At 43.3% G+C, this 23,738-nt stretch overlaps 1 protein-coding gene across 2 annotated transcripts in view; it reads left to right on the top strand.

The window, feature by feature from the left end:
* The window catches only part of LOC126106508 (uncharacterized), a 127,659-nt gene that overhangs the window by 16,293 nt on the left and 87,628 nt on the right, over positions 1-23,738 (top strand). For both annotated transcript variants that reach the window (XM_049912828.1, XM_049912827.1), the window contains exons 3-4: positions 17,169-17,309; positions 23,038-23,217. In XM_049912828.1, the coding sequence (XP_049768785.1) occupies positions 17,169-17,309; positions 23,038-23,217 (321 nt within the window). The remainder of the gene's footprint in view (positions 1-17,168; positions 17,310-23,037; positions 23,218-23,738) is intronic.

Here is a 23,738-nt window from a genome sequence, read left to right as displayed (position 1 = left end):
TCCTGGACGTTACTGAGACTTCAGCACTGTTCCATAATTCTGTCTCTAGCAGAGTGTTCACACATGCCCAAAACCTACCTACACATCTCTCCCTCCCTTCCTCCCTCTCCCTCCCTCCCCCCACCTCTTCCTCTCCCTCCCTCCCTCCCTCCCTCCCTCCCCCCACCCCTTCCTCCCTCCCCCCGCCCCTTCCTCCCTCCCCCCGCCCCTTCCTCCCTCCCCCCGCCCCTTCCTCCCTCCCCCCGCCCCTTCCTCCCTCCCCCCGCCCCTTCCTCCCTCCCCCCGCCCCTCCCTCCCTCCCCCCGCCCCTTCCTTCCTCTCCCTCCCTCCCTCCCCCCGCCCCTTCCTTCCTCTCCCTCCGTCCCTCCCTCCCGCCCCTTCCTTCCTCTCCCTCCGTCCCTCCCTCCCGCCCCTTCCCCCCCTCTGCCTCCCGCCCCTTCCTCCTCCCCCCCCCCCCCTCTCTCTCTCTCTCTCTCTCTCTCTCTCTCTCTCTCTCTCTCTGTGTGTGTGTGTGTGTGTGTGTGTGTGTGTGTGTGTGTGTGTGTGTGTGTGTGTGTGTCCATGCATTTATATATGACAATAAGTAACAGTGACAGATATTATTTCAAAAACAAATGTGTGCAGTCCTTCGATAAAAAATTCTCCAAATTGGCCCTCACATCTTCTATAATATTTTTAAACCTTCAACATACCAACTGTAGGGAACATATTGCTGCATTGTCAATGACAAAAATATTGATGGTCCCAAAATATTCTCAGTAATTTTCAAGACATACTGTGCTTGTGAGGTTGAATATTGATGATTTGACAATATTCACATTTCAGATGGTAACAGAGCTTAATGAACCAGGCACATTGTATTAGTGTGCACTGTTGGTTTTCAGTTTGTCTTTATTCCTTGTTCTAGATGTAGGTGGTTCACTGCTCTACTTCTTAAAATGAGCGAAGAGGTGATGCTTGAATTCATAGTGTGTCACTCAGAAACAAAGTCTCTGTGCAGTTAAGTCTTCAAAGGAATACATCGATAATTTAAAAAAAAATGAAATTTCTGCTTATGTGGAATTAAGACATGCACACAAGACAATTTTATGTGCCTATGTGTGAGTAGGCATTATATTTATGATTGTAGGGTGGTCACTGAAGGATTCATTGTGTCATTTCTTTATTTATTTGAAAACATAATATTGTCTTGTTTAATTACATGGCAGTGTGGAGAAGTACTTACACTTCAAAAAGTACATCATATGCAATGATTAGTAAGTTGTCTGTGAAATGCATGTCAGTTTCACCAGATAATTGAAGAATGTTTTAACGTAATTACCTGAATATATTCTCCCTGGGCGTAAATGTTTGCTGCATTTTCCATACAAATTTTCCTAATTGTGTTTGCTAATGTTACAGCACTAAACTTCGAGCATTTGATTGACTTACATGTTTGCTAGAAATCTCAAAATTGGCTCCTAATCTCTAGTCAAATGTGATTGCATCTCTCAGTATATTTTGCTTCATTGTTTTACATCTTATCAACAGTAATAATTCATTACACAACGCACTACTCATCCGAAAATAGTTTATGAAATATTTTTATTTATTTATTCGTACAGGAATTAACTCCCAGTGATGGGACCATGTGCAATGAAAATATACACTGAGGGGACAAGAGTCATAGTATAGTTCAAAATGGTTCAAATGGCTCTGAGCACTATGGGACTCAACTGCTGAGGTCATTAGTCCCCTAGAACTTAGAACTAGTTAAACCTAACTAACCTAAGGACATCACAAACATCCATGCCCGAGGCAGGATTCGAACCTGCGACCGTAGCGGTCTTGTGGTTCCAGACTGCAGCGCCTTTAACCGCATGGCCACTTCGGCCGGCCATAGTATAGTGATATGCATATATGCAGATGGTGGTAGTATCGCATACACAAGGCATAAAAGGGGAACTGCATTGGCGGAGCTGTCATTTGTACTCAGATGATTCATCTGAAAAAGTTTCTGACATGATTATGGCCACACGGTGGGAATTAACAGACTTTGAACGAGGAATGGCAGTCGGAGCTAGACGCATGGGACACCCCATTTCAGAAATTGTTTGGGAATTCAATAGTCTGCAGTCCACAGTGTCAAGAGTGTGCCGAGAATACCAGATTTCAGGCGTTACCTCTCATCACTGACCACAAATAATTCAGTGGCCGACTGCTTTCACTTAACAAGCGAGAGCAGTGGCATTTGCGTAGAGTTGTCAGTGCTAACAATGAAGTAACTGCAGGAATCAATTTGGAATGTATGACAAACATGTCCACAAGGACAGTGCTGCAAAATGTGGCATTAATAGGCTACGGCAGCAGATGACCGATGCCAGTGCCTTTGCTGACAGCACGGTGTTGCCTGCAGTGCCTTTCCTGGGCTGGTGACCATATCGGTTGGACCCTAGGTGGCTGGGAAATTGTGGCTGGGTCAGGTGAGTCTTGTTTTCAGTTGGTAAGAGCTGATGGTAGGGTTTGAGTGTGGCACAGATCCCATGAAGTCAAGGGCCCAAGTTGTTAACAATGCACGTTGCAAGCTGGTAGTGACTTCGTAATGGTGTGTGCCATATTTACTTAGAATGGATCCAACTGAATTGATAATTGACTGGAAATGGTTGTATTGGGGTAATTGGAGACTGTTTGCAGCCATTCATGGACTTCGTGTCACCAAACCGTACAGAATTTTTATAGGCGACAATGTACCGTGACACTGTGCCACAATTGTTCGTGATCGGTTTGAAGAACATTCTGGGTAGTTAGAGCGAATGATTTGGCCACCAATTGAACATTTGTGGGAAATAATCAAGAGGTCAGCTTGCGTACAAAATCCTGCACCGGCAACACTTTTGCAATTATGGACAGCTATAGAGGCAGCAAGGGTCTATATTTCTGCTGGGGACTTCCTATTTCTTGACGAGTCTGTGCCACATCGAATTTGTGCACTATAACGGGTATAAGATGGTCTGATACAATATTAGGAGATATCCCATGACTTTTGTCGTTTTACTGCACATACAAATAGTATATATAAGCATGTTTTTATGAGGATAGAACAGGTGATCAGCTAAGACCTTGCTGAAGGAACCATTTTGCCTGAAATATATAGGATAACCACTGAAAATTTCAATTACTGTGGCCAGATAGACCAAACTCTGTCCTCATATGAGGTCATTTTCTGAACAACTGCACTGTCTTATTCACTTGGTTCCTATTTTACAATGTTCTCCTAATTGTCCTCAGTTTGCACCAGATAACTTATAATATGAAACCAAGTTTGTCACTGCAAATACTGTTGATGTCTGCTGTTGACACCTGTACCATGAACATACTGCTATGCCACTTGCACTTACCCTAGTCAGTTCAAAAGACTGACTTCAGGCTGACAGACATGCAACTGCCTCCCAAGCATGTCTTCATGTCCTTTCTTTAGTCTGAAAAATTGAGTCAGCATACACCCCCCTCCCCCCCCCCCCCCAGGGTGTCCGTGGCATTCCTTCCTTTCCGGGCTGCATACCTTCCCTTTCCGCATCCTTCCCCATCCCTCTCTTCACCCCTCCTCCCCTCACCTCTGGCTCTTTCCTTCCCTTTCTCCCCATCTGGGAGTATGGTTTGTGCCTATGTCCGGAGACGGACGCTCGTAAATGTACTGCATTCTTCGCCTTCCTTGCTTTTCTGTCTTCTTCCTTTCTTTGTCCTTCTCCTTTCCTTACCTCTTCTCTTTACTCTTTTCTCCGCTGCGGCATTTGAGACCTCTCTTCTTTCCTTTCCCTTTCTCTTTCTTCCTCCCTGTGCGTGTCTGAAGGCCGACCCACGCCCTTTGTGCGTAGCCGGTGACAGGGTAACGCGTAATTCCCCGCCCTGGGTAGACAGGTAGGACACGTACGTACCCCCTGGTAACGGCCAGGCCCAGGGAGGGGTGATTACCCGAGCTGATACCTTCCGAAAGTGCCGATTGGTCCCTCCGTCCGTTTGTCGGGAGGTGTGACCTGAGGTGTGAACAATCACCTAAGGCGGGAGTGCCCTCAGAGAGGGCCCCCACAAGGGAGGAGCGCGCCATTGGAGACGCCGGTAATCATGGGGGATTCTTCCGCAATGGTTTCCTCACCTTCCACTATGTCTGCTCACAAACGTAAGTATACTGAGTCTCAGCCACAGACGGTTCTTCCATCGTTGCGACATTTCCTTGTTGTTTCTCGGTCTGACGAAGGTCACGACTTCTCCACGGTCAACCCTTTCATTATTCAGAAAGGTGTCGACGCAATTGCAGGTCCTGTAAAGTCTTGTTCCAGATTACGGAATGGCACCCTGTTGTTAGAAACACACAATGCCCTCCAGGCACAAAAATTGCTGCGTACTTCTCTGCTCCACACCTTCCCTGTCCGGGTGGAACCGCACCGTACCTTAAATTCCTCGCGTGGAGTCGTTTATACACGCTCCCTCAATGGATTGTCTGACGAAGAAATTCAGCACTACCTGTCTGACTAGGGCTTAACGGCTGTTCATAGAGTTATGAAACGGGTTGACACGAACATCATTCCAACCCGCACTGTCTTCTTGACATTTGACAAAGTTCAACTCCCATCGAAAATCAAAGCAGGCTATGAGATAATTTCCGTTCGCCCTTACGTCCCCAACCCTACGCGTTGCTATCGATGTCAGCGGTTCAATCACACCAGCCAGTCCTGTTCTAATCCGGCCAAATGTGTTACGTGTAGCAAGGATGCCCATGAGGGTGCTTGTCCACCTCCATCCCCTCGCTGCATCAACTGTATGGGTGACCACCCTGCTTCCTCTAGAGATTGCCCCGTTTTTAAGGACGAAAAGCTCATCCAGGAAATCGGTGTGAAGGAAAAGGTGTCGACCTTTGCTGCTCGAAAATTATTCGCCAGTCGACAGCCCACCGTGCCTCAGACAGGAAAATACAGCACTGTCCTGGCTTCTCCTCGGCCAACAAAGGAGGCGGCCACGCAGACTTGCGACCTCACCTTTAGTACCACGGTCGTCCGATCGGACAGCGCCAAGATCGCCCGTTCAACCTCACCACTTTCGCCTGCCCACTCTATGGCTCACCCTTCGTCGGGTTCTGTTAAATCTCGAGCCCAAAAGTCAGACGCCAAGTCTTCGAAAAAAGAGCATACTCGTGAAGAGTTTTTACGTACCGCAACTTCACAACCATCGGTTCCTCCTTCATCTAAACATCATACTTCCAAGAAGGCTACAAAGAAACCCAGTTTCTCTCCTTCTCCGCCAAGGCGTGTCCCATCTACAGCACCACCTGGCGGAAATCGCCCTCGGCCGTCTTCTGTGTCGCCGAGGCGCACTGCTGGTGGCCGGTCAACCGGCCGATCGCTGGTGGCAGGAGCTGCTCCTGACCAACTTATGGATCAGGATCTTCTGCCTTCGGCTGAATGCCATTCCATGCTGTCGGTCGCTAGCTCCGAGCAGTCTTTGAGTTGACAGCAACTTTGTTCACATTCCTCCATTTTCCGTTCACCCCATGTCCATTATCCACTGGAATATCCGCGGCATTCGAGCCAATCAGGATGAAATGTCGATCCTCTTACGATCCTACTCGCCAGTCATCTTCTGTCTTCAGGAAACAAAGCTGCGTCCCCATGACTGCTTTGTTCTCCCTCATTTTCAGTCCGTCCGATATGATCTCCCCTCTGTTGAAGGCTCTCCAGCCCATGGAGGACTTATGATTCTTCTCCATGATACTCTCCATTATCACCCAATCCCCTTACACACTTCCTTCCAAGCTGTCGCCGTCCGTCTTTCCCTTTCCGGTTACACGTTCTCTCTTTGTACTGTATACATTCCATCGTCCACACCAATGGCACGAGCTGATCTACTTCATCTTCTTGGTCAGCTTCCACACCCCTATTTGCTGGTTGGGGACTTCAATGCCCACCACCCGCTTTGGGGATCTCCACATCCTTGTCCACGTGGCTCTCTATTGCTAGACGTCTTCCACCAAGCGGATCTAGTTTGCCTCAGCACTGGGGTCCCCACATTTTTGTCTGCCTCCACGACACATTTATCTCATTTGGACCTTGCAGTCGGTACTGTTCCGCTAGCTTGGCGCTTCGAATGGTTCACCCTTGATGATACACACTCGAGTGACCACTTTCCATGTGTCCTTAGACTGCAGCCTCCACTGCCATACATGCGCTCGCGACGCTGGAAATTTGCCCAAGCCGATTGGACACTTTTTTCGTCTCTAGCGACATTCGATGACCGTCGCTTTCCCAGCGTCGACGATGAGGTCACACATATTACCGACGTTATTCTTACAGCTGCGGAACGTTCAATACCACGCACCTCCGAATTGCCCCGGCGCCCCCCTGTTCCTTGGTGGAACGAGGCTTGCCGTGACGCAATACGTGAGCGGCGACGTGCTCTTCGCGTTTTCCGCCACCATCCTACTTTGGCCAACTGTATCCGCTATAAGCAGCTCCGTGCGCGATGCCGTCGCGTCATCCGCGATAGCAAGAAGGCAAGCTGGAAATTCTTTATTAGCTCATTTAACACCTTCACTCCCTCCTAGGAAGTATGGAGTTGGCTTCGACGGTTCTCAGGCGCGCCTGGTTTCTCCCCGGTCTCTGGGCTCACTGTCGCGCATGATACCTTAGTGGACCCCGTCGCAATTTCTAACTCGTTGGGTCAGCACTTTGCTGAGATTTCGAGCTCTTCAAAGTACCCGCCAGCGTTTCTCCCGAAGAAACGTGTAGCGGAAGAGCGACATCTTGCTTTCTCCTCTCAAAATGACGAAAGCTACAATACTGTTTTCTCCATGCGGGAACTCCAACATGCCCTCTCTTCTCGCTCCTCCGCCCCAGGACCGGATGGTATCCATGTCCAAATGTTGCTTCATTTATCAACCCATAGTCTGCGTTACCTCCTTCGCCTTTATAATCGAATTTGGACCGACAGTACCTTTCCCAGACGGTGGCGGGAAGCTGTTGTCGTTCCCGTTCCGAAACCTGGAAAGGACAAACATCTCCCCTCTAGCTATCGCCCCATTTCTCTCACGAGTAGTGTCTGTAAGGTTTTGGAGGGTATGGTGAATTACCGTTTAGCTTGGTGGCTGGAATCCCGCAGTCTTTTAACACCAGCCCAATGTGGATTTCGGAAGCATCGTTCTGCAGTTGACCATCTTGTTGCTCTCTCCACTTATATCATGAACAATTTTCTCTGGAAACGCCAAACGGTAGCAATATTTTTTGATCTGGAGAGAGCATACGATACCTGTTGGAGGACAGGCATCCTCCGCACACTGTTCTCTTGGGGCTTTCGCGGCCGGCTGCCCCTTTTTCTTCGCGAATTTATGGCAGAGCGCACTTTTAGGGTGCGGGTGAACACTACTCTCTCCCGTACTTTCTCCCAAGAAAACGGGGTACCCCAGGGATCCATGCTGAGTGTTGTACTGTTTGCCATCGCCATCAATCCAATTATGGATTGTCTCCTTCCTGATGTCTCGGGCTCCCTCTTTGTGGACGATTTTGCGATCTACTACAGCTCTCAACGGACCAGCCTTCTTGAACGGCGTCTTCAAGGATGTCTCGATCGCCTCCATTCGTGGAGCATCGAAACCGGCTTCCGTTTCTCACCCAGTAAGACCGTTTGTGTTAATTTTTGGCGACGTAAGGAGTTTCTTCCACCCTCCTTACATCTAGGTCCTGTCAACCTTCCGTTTTCAGATGTCGCTAAATTCTTAGGTCTTATGTTTGACAGAAAACTGTGCTGGTCCTCCCACGTTTCCTATCTTTCGGCTCGCTGTCTGCGATCGCTTAACACCCTCCGTGTCCTGAATGGTACCTCCTGGGGAGCGGACCGAGTGGTCCTTCTCCGCCTCTATCGCGCCTTAGTGCGCTCGAAATTGGATTATGGAAGCATAGTCTACTCCTCTGCTCGGCCGTCTATTCTTCGGCGTCTCGACTCTATCCACCACCGTGGATTACGTTTAGTGTCTGGAGCTTTTTACACTAGCCCTGTGGAAAGCCTTTATGCTGAGACTGCTGAACCTCCGCTGTCCAATCGGCGAGCAGTCCTCCTGAGTCGTTATGCTAGCCATCTGTCTTCCATGCCTGCTAATCCAGCCCATGACATATTTTTCGACGTCTCCTTTGATGTAGGGTATGCAGGCCGCTCCTCCTCCCTACTAACCCCGGGAGTCCGCTTCCGTCAACTGCTCCATTCTCTTTCCTTCCGCTTTCCTAAAACCTTTTTGACAACTTGGGGTACAGCACCGCCTTGGCTCTGTCCCCGGATCTGCCTGCTCCGTGACCTTTGTCAATTTCCAAAGGATGGTACCCCTACACTTGTTTATCGTCGGGCATTTGCTGCTCTATGTGCACAAATGACGGACGCCACATTTATTTACACCGACGGCTCGAAAACATCGTTAGGTGTAGGGAGTGCCTATATTGTTGGCGACACCCCAAATCGCTTTCGGCTTCCCGACCAGTGTTCGGTTTATACTGCGGAGCTTTACGCTGTTCTCCAGGCTGTCCACTACATCCGCCGCCATCAGCGGATACAGTACGTTATCTGCTCAGATTCTCTCAGCTCTCTCCTCAGTCTCCAAGCTCTTTACCCTGTGCACCCTCTGGTCCACCGGATTCAGGACTGTCTGCGCTTGCTCCACCTGGGGGGCGTCTCGGTGGCGTTCCTCTGGCTCCCGGGACACACTGGTATCTGTGGGAATGAGGCGGCCGATATAGCGGCCAAGGCTGCAGTCTCTCTTCCTCGGCCAGTTATTCAGTCTCTTCCCTTCACCGATCTACGGAGCGGTTTATGTCGCAAAGTTGCTCATTTATGGCATGCGCATTGGTCGGCACTATTGCGGGAAGTGAAAGCCCTTCCTTGCGCTTGGACCTCTTCCTCCCGAACGCGTCGTCGGGAGGAGGTAATTTTAGCTAGACTCCGGATAGGGCACTGTCTTTTTAGCCATCGACATCTTTTAAGCGGTGATCCTCCCCCACTCTGTCCCCACTGCTCTCAGCTGTGGACGGTTAGACACCTTTTAATTGAGTGCCCCTATTTTAATCCGTTACGCTCCCGTCTACAGCTCTCGCCTGATCTATCGTCGATTTTAGCAGATGACACGCGCTCAGCCGACCGCGTTCTCCAGTTTATTAGTGACAGTGAAATGACGTCAGTCATTTGAAGCTTTTTTGGGGACAACCACCCCCTTTCTGTAGTGGATTTTTAAGCATTCCTTTTATTTTTAGTTTCTCCAATTTTATGACTTTGTTCCCATTGCTGCTGGTTTTCAATTTCGGTTTTTTACTGTCTTAAGTCACGGGCTAGGCGCTAATGACCATAGAAGTTTTGCGCCCTAAAACCACAAACAAAAAAAAAACCCTCCCCCCATCCCCCATGATTAGTGATGTGGTAAGCTCAGGAGAATGACTAGATATTACTATCATGCACTATAGATCTTGGAACATGATTTTCTTGTAAAAGCATTACATTGTGCTTTTGTATTGTGGTGTGATATGGTGATGCAGATGCCCTTTCATTACTGACCATTACTGCAAGTCCTCTAAGTAATTTGTAATTGTGTAATATGCATAAGTTGCGCAGTATGTTTTTAGCTGCATTTTTAAACAGTTGTATTTTAGTAATATTTTTCCCTCTCCTTGGGCAGTTTGTTATACAACTTTACTCTCTGATAGAAAATTCTATTTTTGAGTTATTTGCTTGTTTTTACATTATAAATGTAAGCACAACTGGCTCATAATCCATGGTTATGTAAAGTACTGTAACTGAATGATATTTTCACTCTGCAGCAGAGTGTGCGCTGATATGAAACATATATATATATATATATGAATATAATAGAGGGAAACATTCCACGTGGGAAAAATATATTTAAAAAGAAAGATGATGAGACTTACCCAACAAAAGCGCTGGCAGGTCAATAGACACACAAATAAACACAAACATACACACAAAACTCTAGCTTTCGCAACCAACGGTTGCCTCGTCAGGAAAGAGGGAAGGAGAAGGAAAGACAAAAGGATATGGGTTTTAAGGGAGAGGGTAAGGAGTCATTCCAATCCCGGGAGCGGAAAGACTTACCTTAGGGGGAAAAAAGGACAGGTATACACTCGCACACACACACATATCCATCCATACATACAAGACACAAGCAGACATGTCTGCTTGTGTCTTGTATGTATGGATGGATATGTGTGTGTGTGCGAGTGTATACCTGTCCTTTTTTCCCCCTAAGGTAAGTCTTTCCGCTCCCGGGATTGGAATGACTCCTTACCCTCTCCCTTAAAACCCATATCCTTTTGTCTTTCCTTCTCCTTCCCTCTTTCCTGACGAGGCAACCGTTGGTTGCGAAAGCTAGAGTTTTGTGTGTATGTTTGTGTTTATTTGTGTGTCTATTGACCTGCCAGCGCTTTTGTTGGGTAAGTCTCATCATCTTTCTTTTTAAATATATATATATATATATATATATATATATATATATATATATACATATATACAGTTACAATATATAAAGACACAGAAATGTTATATCTTCAGGTAACAAAATAAGGAAAAAATTTGCAGTGCAATAGATGGAAATAGGAGGATATGCATTTCCGGCGTTACAACTGGCAGAAGTAAAGCTGTGAGTACTGGGCGCGAGTCGTGCTTCGGTAGCTCAGATGGTAGAGCACTTGCCCGCGAAAGGCAAAGATTCCGAGTTAGAGTCTCGGTCAGGCACACAGTTTTAATCTGCCAGGAAGTTTCATATCAGCGCACACTCCGCTGCAGAGTGAAAATCTCATTCTGGAAACATCCCCCAGGCTATGGCTAAGCCATGTCTCCGCAGTATCCTTTCTTTCAGGAGTGCTAGTTCTGCAAGGTTCGCAGGAGAGCTTCTGTAAAGTTTGGAAGGTAGGAGACGAGATACTGGTAGAAGTAAAGCTGGGAGTACGGGGTGTGAGTCGTGCTTCGGTAGCTCAGATGGTAGAGCACTTGCCCGCGAAAGGCAAAGGTCCCGAGTTCGAGTCTCGATCGGGCACACAGTTTTAATCTGGCGGGAAGTTTACTGTAACTGAAATACTTGTGTTTCTCCCAACCTTTTGGGTCATTGGTTCTGATTTCAGTCACTAAATTAACATGTGACAAGTTGTTCCTTTTTTCTCAAACAGTGGAAACTCCAGGTAGGAATTGAGCAACACACACACACACACACACACACACACACACACACACACACACACACGCGCGTCCTCCAACTCCAGCATCTCGGACCAGGTAGCATCAGGAGGTTGTGGGGCTGGGAGGAGGGGAAAAAGGAGAATAGCGGAGAAAGCCATTTGGCTGCGACGGCAGAGGGCTGCAAACAAAAAAGGTGGGGGATAATGATGGGGAGGAGATAATAGGACAGAGGGGGTGGAAACTGTTGGGTGGGGATTGTGGGAACAATGTGTTACCATAGGCTGAGGCTGGGATAATTATGGGAACGGAGAACATGTTGTAAGGCTAATTTACATCTGTGCAGTTCAGAAAAGCAGCTGGTGGAGGGAAGGATCCAGGTGGCTCTGGTAGTGAAGCAGCAATTGACATCAAGTGTGTGATGTTCAGCTATGTGTTGTGCCACAGGTTTTATTAGTTTAAATAGTGTGTGGTTGCTGATTTTTGTCTGTTAATTTATTATGTGTTTCTTCTCAATAGCGTCTGGTTGCTGATTTTTGTCTGTGTTCTCTATTATTGCTTTTTGAATTTGTAAGTTTTCTTGTTGGTGTTGGAGATGTTTCTTGTTGCTGAGTCTGACTGCTTTCATGACCTTTTCTATTGCGGTAGGGTGGTGGTTTTCTTGACGGAGGTGTCCTGCAAATTATGAATGGCTGGTGCCATATTTCCCATGCTCTTTTGTGTTGTTTATACCTTTTCTCGAAAGTTCTGCTTGTGTGTCCTAGATATAGAGCATCACAGCTGTTACACTGGAGTTGGTAAATGTCAGATTTTTGGTAGATACCCATTTGTTTTCCCTTTTTAGACATTTCTGTAAAGAGTTGTTGCTTTGGTGTGCTATTTTTATTTCTTGTTTCTTGAGGCTGTTCCCAGTTCTGTGTCAGTTTATTTCTGTATGCGAGTGTGTACCAGCTTGTCTGGTAAGTGTCTGTGTTGTTCTCTCTTTCTGCAGTGGTGGTGATTTTTGTGTGTGTGTGTGTGTGTGTGTGTGTGTGTGTGTGTGTGTGTGCGCGCACGCTCGCGCATGTGTGCATGTAGCAAGTGATGTCCATCTCTGGATTTGTGCATTTGTTTCCTTTTTTTGTATTTTTCTTTTCTCAGTTTTGTTGGTATGTCCAACTCCTTATTATAGTTGTGTTTGTCAAGTGGTACTGTGTTTAATCTTTGCGTCATGTATCTGAGGGCAGATTCTTTTTGGGCCTATGGGTGGTTAGATGATTGATGTAAGATTGTGTCTGTTGTGTTGTTTTTCCTGTAAATGCTAAATGAGTGTTGATTAATTTTCTTTGTGATGAATACATCTAGGCCTGTTTGTTCTGTCCCTAAGGTGAACTTTGAAAGAGGGGGGGGGGGGGGGGGGAAGTACTTTACAGGTTAAGGAGAAGCCTGCCCCCCTCTCCCTTAAGGGTCCACACACGCGCACACGTTTGTGCTCTCTCTCTCTCTCTCTCTCTCTCTCCCTCTCCCCCCTCTCCCCCCTCTCCCCCCTCTCCCCCCTCTCCCCCCTCTCCCCCCTCTCCCCCCTCTCCCCCCTCTCCCCCCTCTCCCCCCTCTCCCCCCTCTCCCCCCTCTCCCCCCTCTCCCCCCTCTCCCCCCTCTCCCCCCTCTCCCCCCTCTCCCCCCTCTCCCCCCTCTCCCCCCTCTCCCCCCTCTCCCCCCCTCTGCCCCCCTCTGCCCCCCTCTGCCCCCCTCTGCCCCCCTCTGCCCCCCTCTGCCCCCCTCTCCCCCCTCTCCCCCCTCTGCCCCCCTCTGCCCTCCTCTTCGTAATAAGAAAATATGCACTGTAAATCTTATCACGCATCAAAGATCTTTACAAAACATGTTGTTTCTTGTTGGATTTCGTTTCCTAAAGTGCCAGGAATTTCAATGTCGATATATAAAAGCTTCACTATTCAATGGATTGATAAGCTTCAGAGTGTCGAGGGAAAGCATATTGTCACTTGAAACGGGAAAAATGTACTTTCTTGCAGGAAAAAGTGAATTTTCACCAGGGAAAAAGCATATTTTTAACTGAGAAATCCTGGAATTTTTTTTTTTTTCCTTGACCGCATATACTGTATACAGTGACCATTATAGTTATCTTTTTTATACCATGAGTAAACCTTGAACCATCCTCTATTAAACTTGGCTTTAAATCTCAGCTTTCACTTCTTTTTCAGGACTGGAAATTCACTATGTTACTGTCTGACAATGAGACCACTTGTAAAAACGATTCGTTAAGTGTAAAATGTACATTAACAACAACATGTGCTGGTTTACCAACTTTGCTTTCTTTGCGCTAAAAGCTGTATTTTTATTTCAGTTACATTTACAAGAATGCCTCTTAATTTAAACTTTAGTATAATGAACAGACTGTGTTATGTTATATTCATTTCTGATGTAATCAGGATTTTTACATATCCTGATACAGTTAAATGGGTAGTCTTTTTATCATGAGGAAAATCAGAACAGTTCTGCTTAAATCCAGATTGCTGGCAATTCTGCTCATGTGTGTGACATTTTTAGTGATATACTATGTTAGACAGGTCACAGAAAATTCCAGCAGCTGACATTTCTCGCCAGAATTTTTCTAGTGTGTGATTGTTGGTTTAATAAATAGTATTTTCTGGAGAAAGACCCCCGTAGGGCTTAAACTTTGTTGTAGTAGGTTATTCTTTTCTGAGATACACATACCTTCTCGAGCACTACAAAGAAAGTATTGAAACATGTTAGTGATGTTTTTTTTGCTTTAAATTCTATTATTTGGAAATAATTTCATTAATGTGCAGTACACAGTTCTCCATACTTTCACCATGGCTACCATTAACTGTTTCATGTTAAGTGTAGAGGCAAAACTATGTCTAACAATGTGTCTGTGGGGGTTTGTTCTTATGACACAATGCTTCACATTCCACCTCCAGGTTTTCGTAAGAATTATGACGTTTTCCTTCTTCTTTGAGTCACTATTCTTCTGGCTGATTTGATGTGATCCACTACTATTTCCTCTTGTCATGAAATGTGACAGCATTCATCTAATAGCAATTGGAATGCTAAATAGTAATACTAGAGATAAGATGACTTTTTTCGTGTCAATCTTCTGACCCATTTCCTTTTCTTTGTCAGTCTCATTGCTGAGTAGAACTTACTCCTAATGCCCTTAATTATTACTTGAAGAATCCCAATATTTATCTTCCTCTACAGTACTTGCTGCCCCCCCCCCCCCCCCCCAAAAAAAGCTATTCCTGTATTAGCGAGGAAGTTATTTCTTGTTGTCACTGTTGTCTTAACTAATGCCTTAGTGTCCTGTCCCTTCTTGTAACATATCTCTCCCACATATTTCCTTCTTCACTTATTCTGTGGAAAGTTGCCTCATTTTTTATCTTCCTACCAGATATCTACATCCAAAAATAGAGTGAGGGGAAAAGGCTGCCTATACACTTCTGTGCAAGTCTTAATATCTCGTATCTCATCTTTGTGATCCCTACAAAAAAGTATATTGCCAGCAGTAGAATTGCAGTGCAGTCAGTGTCAAATGCTGGCTCTCAAAAATTTTCTCAATAGTTTTATGTGAAAAGAATGTGGTCTTCCCTCCAGAGGTCCCACAAGTTCATGAAGCATCTCAGTAATACTTGGGTGCTGATCAAACCTACCACTAAACAAATCTGGCAGCCCACTTCTGAATTTCTTTGATGTCTTCCTTTTAATCCGACCTGGTGGGGATCCCAAACATTAGAGTAGTACTCAATAATAGGTCCCACTTAATGGTGTAAAATACCAGGGCATTTATAATTTATATTTTTAATAATATATAATCACTGGCTCAGTCACTCATTACTTTCCTCTTGTTCTTAGCCATAAAGGCAAGTGTAAACATTTATTAATCTTTAATATCAGAAGTGTCTTCCCATTCCATTATTTTAATTGGTAAATTATACATTGTAGCAGAAAAAAGTTTGAAAAGTACTTTTTTTTATAAATGCACTGCTTTGGGCAAATTTCCATTTATAAATGTCCTGCACATTGGGCATTCATCTGGTCCACATCGTTATTCCCATTACTGTTCTATAAGTACTCTCCTTTACAGATGTGAACCATACTTTCCTAAAATTCTCCCAATGAAACGAAATTGACCTACAACAACCTTTGTGCTCATTCCATTTCATATCCATTTGCAACATTACACATAGATATTCAATAAACCTGGCTGTGTCAAACAGTACATATTGTAGCTGTATTTGAATATTAAGGGATTGTTTTTGCTGTTCTTCTTCATCAACTTACATTTTTGTACATTTAGAGCAAGGTGCCATTTATCAGACCAGCTATTTATTTTGTTTACCGAAGAGACCACGCCTATTCTTCATCACCAGTTTCATTCAATTTTATGGTATATATGCAAGGCTTTGCTGTAAATGAAAGTGACAGAAATGGGAGATCCAGACTGCAAAATGTTAAGAAAAAAAATATCATTTTTTTGGTGCACATCAGGCAAGGCATGAGCCACTTAAGTTACCATGGTTGCCAGGTAGCAGTTTGCATAACAGTGAAAGTACAGAATAGCAATCTGCAGATCATGGGATTGAGTCCATATTTGGACTTTTTATTTTCGATTTTTGCATCTTTTCGCTGCAATACACTGAAATAATGCTCAGTGCATTGTATTTCTTATTTTCATAAGAAACATGAAAAGGTAATGGAAATGAAAAATTGGGCTAGCAAATAAATTTCCAAGAAAGGATTGTCGTTTCATCATGCATGAGGATTCTACAAAAAAGATGTCCTGGAAAGACTATGAGGCATACATGATAAGTTCACATATAAGATTAGATCCTTTTATTATTCTATAGTTGATTATTTATGCATTCTAGGGCTGCAATCTTTGTAAAATGGGAAGCAGTCATCATCTCAGCATCTTCCACATGTTACAGATGACGCATTTCTGCAATTGCTTGGTTGTTTTAAAGTTTCTGTAGAAAACAAATTTGGTATACATTCCTCAAAGTTCCCTCTGATGGCACAAATTATGTGTAACACTCTTCAGAAGTTAAAATTAAAGTTATGGAACGTAAAGTCATGTACGCTTTAATTATACTCCTGTCTTGGAAAGTTATTTGCAGTCACTGTGGACACTGTAAATAAAATCCCTTATTGGGATTTGCTGTCTCAAATTTAACTTTTTGTGTGTTTATGAAAATATTAAGAAATAAAATAATTGAGCATTTTGGTTTATTTTCATTGTAAGTAACTTAAAAATTGAAATTAAAAAAAAATTGTCAATGCAGGGACCTGATCCCACGACCCTCAAATTATCATTCTGCTCCTCCAACTGCTGCCTGGAATCTGTGATAAAATAAATGGCTGTTGTGTCACCCGACCGATGCCAAAAATGCTATTTTTTCCCTAAACGCTTGGCCATCTGGAGCTCCCATCACTTTAATTTTTGTCCAGTCCTTGCATATATCAGTAATTTGGATGAAATCTGTCAGTAAGATCGTTGTTTGCTATCATTTCTCTCTCGAAAACCAGTCTTATTATTAAACCTTGTCTGGTTAAGTAAAAATCACTATTGCATCAAAATGGGCAATAAAATATGGATAGATAAAAAAATCTACTCACCAAGCGGCAGCAGGAGAAAGTACAAAATTTATGGTATTAAACAAGTGTTCGGAGCCAGTGGCTCCTTCTCCTGTCAGAACGGTTGAAGGAAAAGGAAGAAGCATGAAGGGAAAGAACTGTTGAGGTTTAGGAAATGGCGAAAGTTATAGAAAAATCATCCAGAAGAATGCTAACTTTTTATGAAACAGCCTACTTCTGTTTCATTTCAGCATACGTGACATTTTTGAACTTGTATGCCATTGTAATGTGATACAAACTCTGTTGCTATAAATGTTGTGTCCTACTTGTGTTCTTGGAAAGTAATTTTGTGGTGTTAATATTTGTGCACTTTTCTCATACTTTAGGTGGATAACTCTAACACTGTGCTGGAGAAGTTGTCGACACTGTACGCAGAGCACCTCATGAGCGATGTGACTCTCGTGGTGTCGGGAGTTGAGTATCCAGCTCACAGGCTCATACTGTGTGCATCCAGTGAAGTTTTCCAGGTACGTAGTTATTGGTGAAGGTCTAGCAGCTGACAATTAATGTTCAATTTTTAAACATGTCACCAAACGAAAAACTGCATCAGAGTTAAAGGTGCTCTATGACAATTTTTCAGTTAATATACTAACTTGGTACTTCTTGCAATGGCTAATGGAGGTGGAGATAACTGCATCTACTCTCCACAAACCACTGCAAAATATGTGGCAAAAGCTAATTCCCGCTGTATCAGTTATTAGGGCTTCTTCCAGTTCCATTCATTATGGAGCATGGGAAGAATGATTTAAACTCCTGCATGCTGTAATTTGTCTGATCTTGTGTTTGTGATCGATAAGGGAATGATGCGTAGGGTTCATAGTACAGGGTGTTTCAAAAAGAACATATGTATTTTGAATGCATATACTAGTGTGGCTTGATAAGTATGGTACAGTTCCAAGAAATAATGGAACATTTTTATTGTGCCTCAATGTTTGGTAAGCCTCATTATTCCAAGGATCGTATCAAGGATTTCAATTATGGACAGTGCATTGTTGACAGCTGTCTGAATTTGCTATTGTGTTAACTGCAGTTGAAAACGTAGAAAACAGTGTTTTGTGGTGGTGTTAAACATTTTCATTTGAATTGTAGGACTGCGACACAAATCAAAGCAGAATTGGATGAAGATCATAATTACTCTGCTTCATCATTGAAGACAATTTACTTTCGGATTAATGAATTCAAACATGGGTGGACTTAAACTGTAGGCATCTTATGTGTGTGAGGTGTGTCTCACGATTGCTCACAATTGGCCAAAAGCGTATCTGGTACATTTCATAATCACAATCAGCAAGACTTCTTGTGTTGATTTGTGACTGTTGATGAAACCTGGATCTATCATTATACACCAGTCAAAATGGCAGATAAAACAAATGGACAAAGGCTGGTGAAAGTGCACCGAAGGAGGCAAAGACCATTTTGTCAGCTGGTAATGTGAAGGGCACAGTTTTTTTGCAGTTCCCAAGGAATAATCTTGATAGATTATTTGGAAAAAGACAGAACCATGATTGATCATTGTTAGATTGTTTGAAACTTGAGTTGGCTGAGAAATACCAGTGTATGCACACAAAAACATTCTCTTTCCGCCTCACACATCAGTGATAACTATGGAAAAAGTGCACAAACTGGGCTTTGAAATGGTTCCGCATTCACCCTGTTCACCAAACTGGGACCCAATTTACTTCGTGTTCCCTTTGGTTTACTGGGAAGAAATTTTCATCAAATGACCAAATGATAGTTGCAGTCAATGAGTATTTCACAGAACCTATTTTTCTGGTGGAATGAAAAAGCTGGAGAATTGGTGAACCAGGTGTATGTCTTGCAGAGGAGACTGTCGAAAAGTAGGGTGAGTTTTTTATGAAACATATGTTTTTCCTTGCTATTTTATATGAGTTATCAATCTGCATTTGTATTTATTAAACTGTGAGATGTACAAGTATGAAACTTGGAACACATATTTACGAATCTCCCAAATTTAGGTTACACATGTTCAGTATGTCCCCCACTATCACCACCTTGATTCTTGAACTCTTCCCATACTTGGGTTAGCACATCCATTGTCACTGACGTTACCTATATCAGTTCAGATCTGGTTCTTCAACTCTTCTAGGATCAGTGGTAGTGTTGGCACATAAACATTGCGCTTAATGAAACTCCACAGGAAGAAGTCATAGAGCACCAACAAATCGGATAACTGTTGAGGCTAGCCGAGAAGTGCTAAGTCACTGAGTGTTTGGTGACCAATCCAGCAGCTCAGTAGTGTTTCATTCACACGCTCCGTCTTGTTGAAAAACGAAGTTGTGCTCGTTCAGCCCCAGAAACAACCAGTTTTCTAACACAGCAAGATACTGCTGACCATTAACCGTGTTTCCATCAAAGAAGAATGAGCTTGAGATATTGCACAAAATGCATTGACTTTGGATGAAACTTGTACACGTTGAATGCCTGGATGTGGGTTTCTGTAGACCTGAAATTTGAACATTGTGTTTGTTTAATTTCCCACCAAGGTTCTCAGTCACTTCATCACTGAACATGATGCAGTGTGAGAAAGTGTTATAATTGTCAGTAGCACTCAAGCTTGTCAGAAAATGCCTCACATTTGTGCTTGTCGTTATGACCTAGAGCTTGTAACAGCTGTCACTTGGGAGGCTTCATAACAAACCGACATCTCAAAACGCACAAAATTGTTGTTTTAGCCAGTTGTATCTCCCAGCTGGCACAAGAAGTTGATTTTGTAGGACTACAGTGGAAAGTGGTTTGAATTAATGCAACATTTTTGTCATTAACACTAGTGCAGCCCAGACTCTTTCCTTTATGTACATATCTAGTGTCTAAAAACGGTCAATACCATCTGCAAATGTCCCATCCATTCGGAGGGTCAGTTTGGTTCTTCACCATGAAACTGCTTTGCACTGTACTCTTGGAATTACTTCAAACTTGAGAAAGCACAACGATTTCTGATGAGGAGTAGCCGTTTTGGAACCTTTGACAGTAAACAACAGAAGACAACCGACATGAAGTGGCAATGAATAGAAACTTCACAGCGTATTTGTTTCTCCAATAACTGAACTGTGGCACAACGATTGATAGTTTTGACAGTATAATAACTGTGTAATATGTGTATTCTTTTTTAAAGGCTCTGTGTATTCCAAAATTCCTCATTTAATTCTATTTCTTGGAACTTTGTAAGTACACTTTCATGGGATAGTTTGCTTCTATCTTCGAAGTGTCAAAAAGTTGAGTTTTTCCAGCTTCAGTGTGATGTTCTCCCATGTTGCAAGCAAATATATGATCATTCATGCTGTTCTTCTTTGTGTACTTTCAATACTCCCTGTTAGTCCTATTTGATACACATCCCTTACATTTGAGCAATATTCTAGGATGGCTCATACCATTGTTTTTATAAGCAATCTCCTTTATAGTCTACTATTTGGCTTGTATGCTGCAACAGCTGTAGTTCTGACGCTTTTCTAATTGAAATTCTTGTAGATGTGGTTAGCCACTAATATATATAAAACTATGTTCCATCTGCTTTTGCTACAAACTGATGTGCAGTGGCTTGTATATGATTTTAATTATTTTAATAAAGTCTTTGTTTACTTGAAGTTCTCTTTTAGTGAATATTCACATTCAAACTTGACTCGTGGTCTGTTTGGAATTGATTAATTTTGAAATTGCATTCACACCTGATTACAAAATGGTGGTCTGTGGAAATGAATTCAATCTGAAAAGCAATTGGACTTCTTTTGTAAAATCCCACAGGTTCTATTGTTTCCATTGTTTTTTGCTGGCATCCATCAAAATTAATTTACGTGACAAATCCACTGCAGCATGTCAAATGTAATTTCTTCGACTGTGATTAAAATTGGAGCCTGTCAGTGCACACTAGTCGCATGGGGAATGCTCAGATAATGGCCAGAGTGGGGAGAATATAGATTGTAGACTGCCAATAACAAGTAAAGCATTTCTTAAAAAGAGAAATTTATTAACATCAAAGATAAAATGTTGGGAAATATTTTCTGAAGGTATTTGTCTGAAGTGTAGCTTTATATGGAAGCGAAATGTGAGCGAAAAGCAGTTTAGACAAGGAGACACCAGAAGATTTTGACATATGGTGCCACAGAAGAATGCTGAAAATTACTTGGGTAGATCAAATACTAGGTTGGTGCATAAGTTTGTAGCATTTTTGTTTTGCCTGTTGGTATTCTGTTATGGGTTTTTATTTGTACCAGTCTCTGTTTGAGTTTATGTGTTGTCATTTGGAGATAGAACATCCATATCCACCTGTTTGAGTCCAGTAGAGGGGTGACAGCAGCAGATGCAGCCAGAAACATTTGTCATGCATGACAATAATGCCATCGGACAGAACACAGCAAGCAAATGGTATTCTTGTTTTAAGATGGATGGTTTTGACATTAGCAGCTCTCCACATTCAGGAAGGCTTTTGGGGTGTGATGAAGATTGTTTAAACTGATTACTCCACAGTGATCGAGTCATTGTACCCAAGAACTGACAGATGTGATGAACTGTGATTATTCCACCATTGTGCGACATTTGCATTCGTTGGGAAAGGTTCAAAAAATGGGTGTATGGGTACTGTGTGTTCTAAGCCAAAATGACAGAAATCAGCAGATTGCTCATGAACAACACTGGCTATTTCTGTCCTTTATTGTTACTTTTGATGAGAAATAATGTCTTTATGCTAACATAAGGAAAAGAAAGGACTGATGAGCCAAAACAAAGCAGCAACTCCCCATACAAAGATCTGCACGCATATACAAAAGATAATGTTACGCATCTGGTGGAACATCAACAAATTGTCTTCCCAAGGTGTAACCGTCACTGCTGACATTTGTTATCAACAACTGAGATGTCTTGCAGAAGCAGTCCAAGAACAGCGAACAGCAAGACTGCGTGGGATGATGCTACTCTACGATAATGCACGCCCGCACTCTGCTAGGCTGACAAAGAATGTTAAACAGGGGTGGATTGGGAAGTCATTGTGCACCCACTTTATTGACCTGATCTTGTGCCCTAATATTTTCACCTTTTCCGCTCTCTGTCAAACAACCTTTAAGGAACTTTACCGGATGAAAATGCATGCCGAACATGGCTTGACGTGTTCTCCACACAAAACCACTGAGTTCTACAGTTGCAGAATTGAAGAATTACCCCAGCATTGGTGGACTGTTGTAAATAGTGAAGGAGAATATGGTACTGATGACTGAAATATTTGTTAAACTTATGGAAAAATTTATGTATGTTTGCAGGTAGGGATGTTCAGCCACCAAATAATTGTTAAAATTCTTGGTGAACCTAACCTACAGCTGTTATTTATTTTGCACAATTCGCTTCACTACTAGTTTTGATCAAATGACCACATTCAAACATAAGCTGGCATAAATGGCTGGAAAGAATACCTTATAAGAGTAGTGTGCTCTTTTGAGCCACTCATAGTAGTAAAAAAAATTACAATAATAGTTGTGTGCAATAGTTTTCGTGAAGAAGCAAAGTCCTCATCAACAGCTGGTGACACGTTATTTGACCAAAACTAGTAGTGAAGCGAATTGTGCAAAATAAAGGACAGCTGAAGGTTCACCATGAATTCGAATAACTAAGGAAAAATGTTATGAACTTGTGCACCAGCCCAATAACTTTTGAAGTACTTAACCGAATTGGGGGGGAAAATAAATGTTTGGCACAAATTGACTAAAAAAAGGTCATTTATAGGACACATCCAGGAATTGTCAATCTGGTAACGGAAGGAAGTGTGGAAGGTAGAAATTGTAGAGGGAGGAAAACAATAAATTAGAGTAAGAAGATTCAAGTGTAAGTAGGTTGCAATAGCTGTGCAGGGATGAAGAGGCTTTCACTAGGTAGAATAGCATGAAAAGCTCCATCGAAGCAGTCATCGGACAGAAGACCACAACAACACTACCACCACCAACACCAACAACAACAACAACGATAATAATAGAGTCTGGCAACTGAGTTCATCATCATCAGCAGCAGCATATTACCTTGTTGTCTTTAGTTAGTATTTAATTTACACTGTCTTTAATGATATTTGTGTATTAATGGCTTCCATTTGTTTTGCTTGATAAGGAGCGCATTCTTTCCACCCTCTTGTAATATTAGCCGTGATGTTGTGTCATGTACAGAGTAACTAACTTTTGGTTTTGAATACCTTGTGCCCAGGTGATGCTGATGAAACGGGAGTGGAGTGAGTCACAGGAGCGTCGCGTCCGCTTGCAGGAGAGTCCGGCCTGTGCAGCAGTGTTCGCTAGCTTCATGCGTTACTTCTATACTGGCCAGATACGCATCAACCACAGTGTGGTTATGCCTATCCTCGCACTGGCTGACAAGTACAATGTCAAGGTACAGTTTCTTACATTCTCTGAATATTCATTTCTGCACAGTTGTTCTAATAATTTTCATTTGCGCTACGTGTGAACTAGAGATTGTGGCCAGAGCTGTATTGTTAATTCCCTTTTGCACAAGGTACTTTTTCGTTTCAAACGACTGCTTGCAGCAAGTAAGCGTACTGCAGTGCCCCAAGCCTGTACCGAGACTGTGTTGTTAAGAGTTCCCGTTTGTCAAATTTCCTTGTATTGGTGTTAAAATCGTGTTTACGCAGAGGTTGTAGTGGTACCCTCTTGTCAGTGTCCATCTGCGATTAATTAACTGCTCTTGGCTGATTGATTTCTTCAACTTACTGTGTCTATATGACTAGTCAAAATAATTGAAGAAAATACGGTCTCCTTTATAAGTCATCAGTGTTCTGACTGGTTTGACGCATCCTGTTCTGTATTCCTGTCTTGTGCCAGCCTCTTCATCCCATAGTACCATTTGCAACCTACGCCCACAGTTATTTGCTCCACTTATCCCAATCTCTGTCT

Source organism: Schistocerca cancellata, chromosome 10, assembly GCF_023864275.1.
Source record: "Schistocerca cancellata isolate TAMUIC-IGC-003103 chromosome 10, iqSchCanc2.1, whole genome shotgun sequence".
In the NCBI taxonomy this organism is placed as follows: domain Eukaryota; kingdom Metazoa; phylum Arthropoda; class Insecta; order Orthoptera; family Acrididae; genus Schistocerca; species Schistocerca cancellata.
The sequence above is the reverse complement of the archived record's forward strand: the minus strand, read 5'-3'. Positions and strand labels throughout refer to the sequence as shown.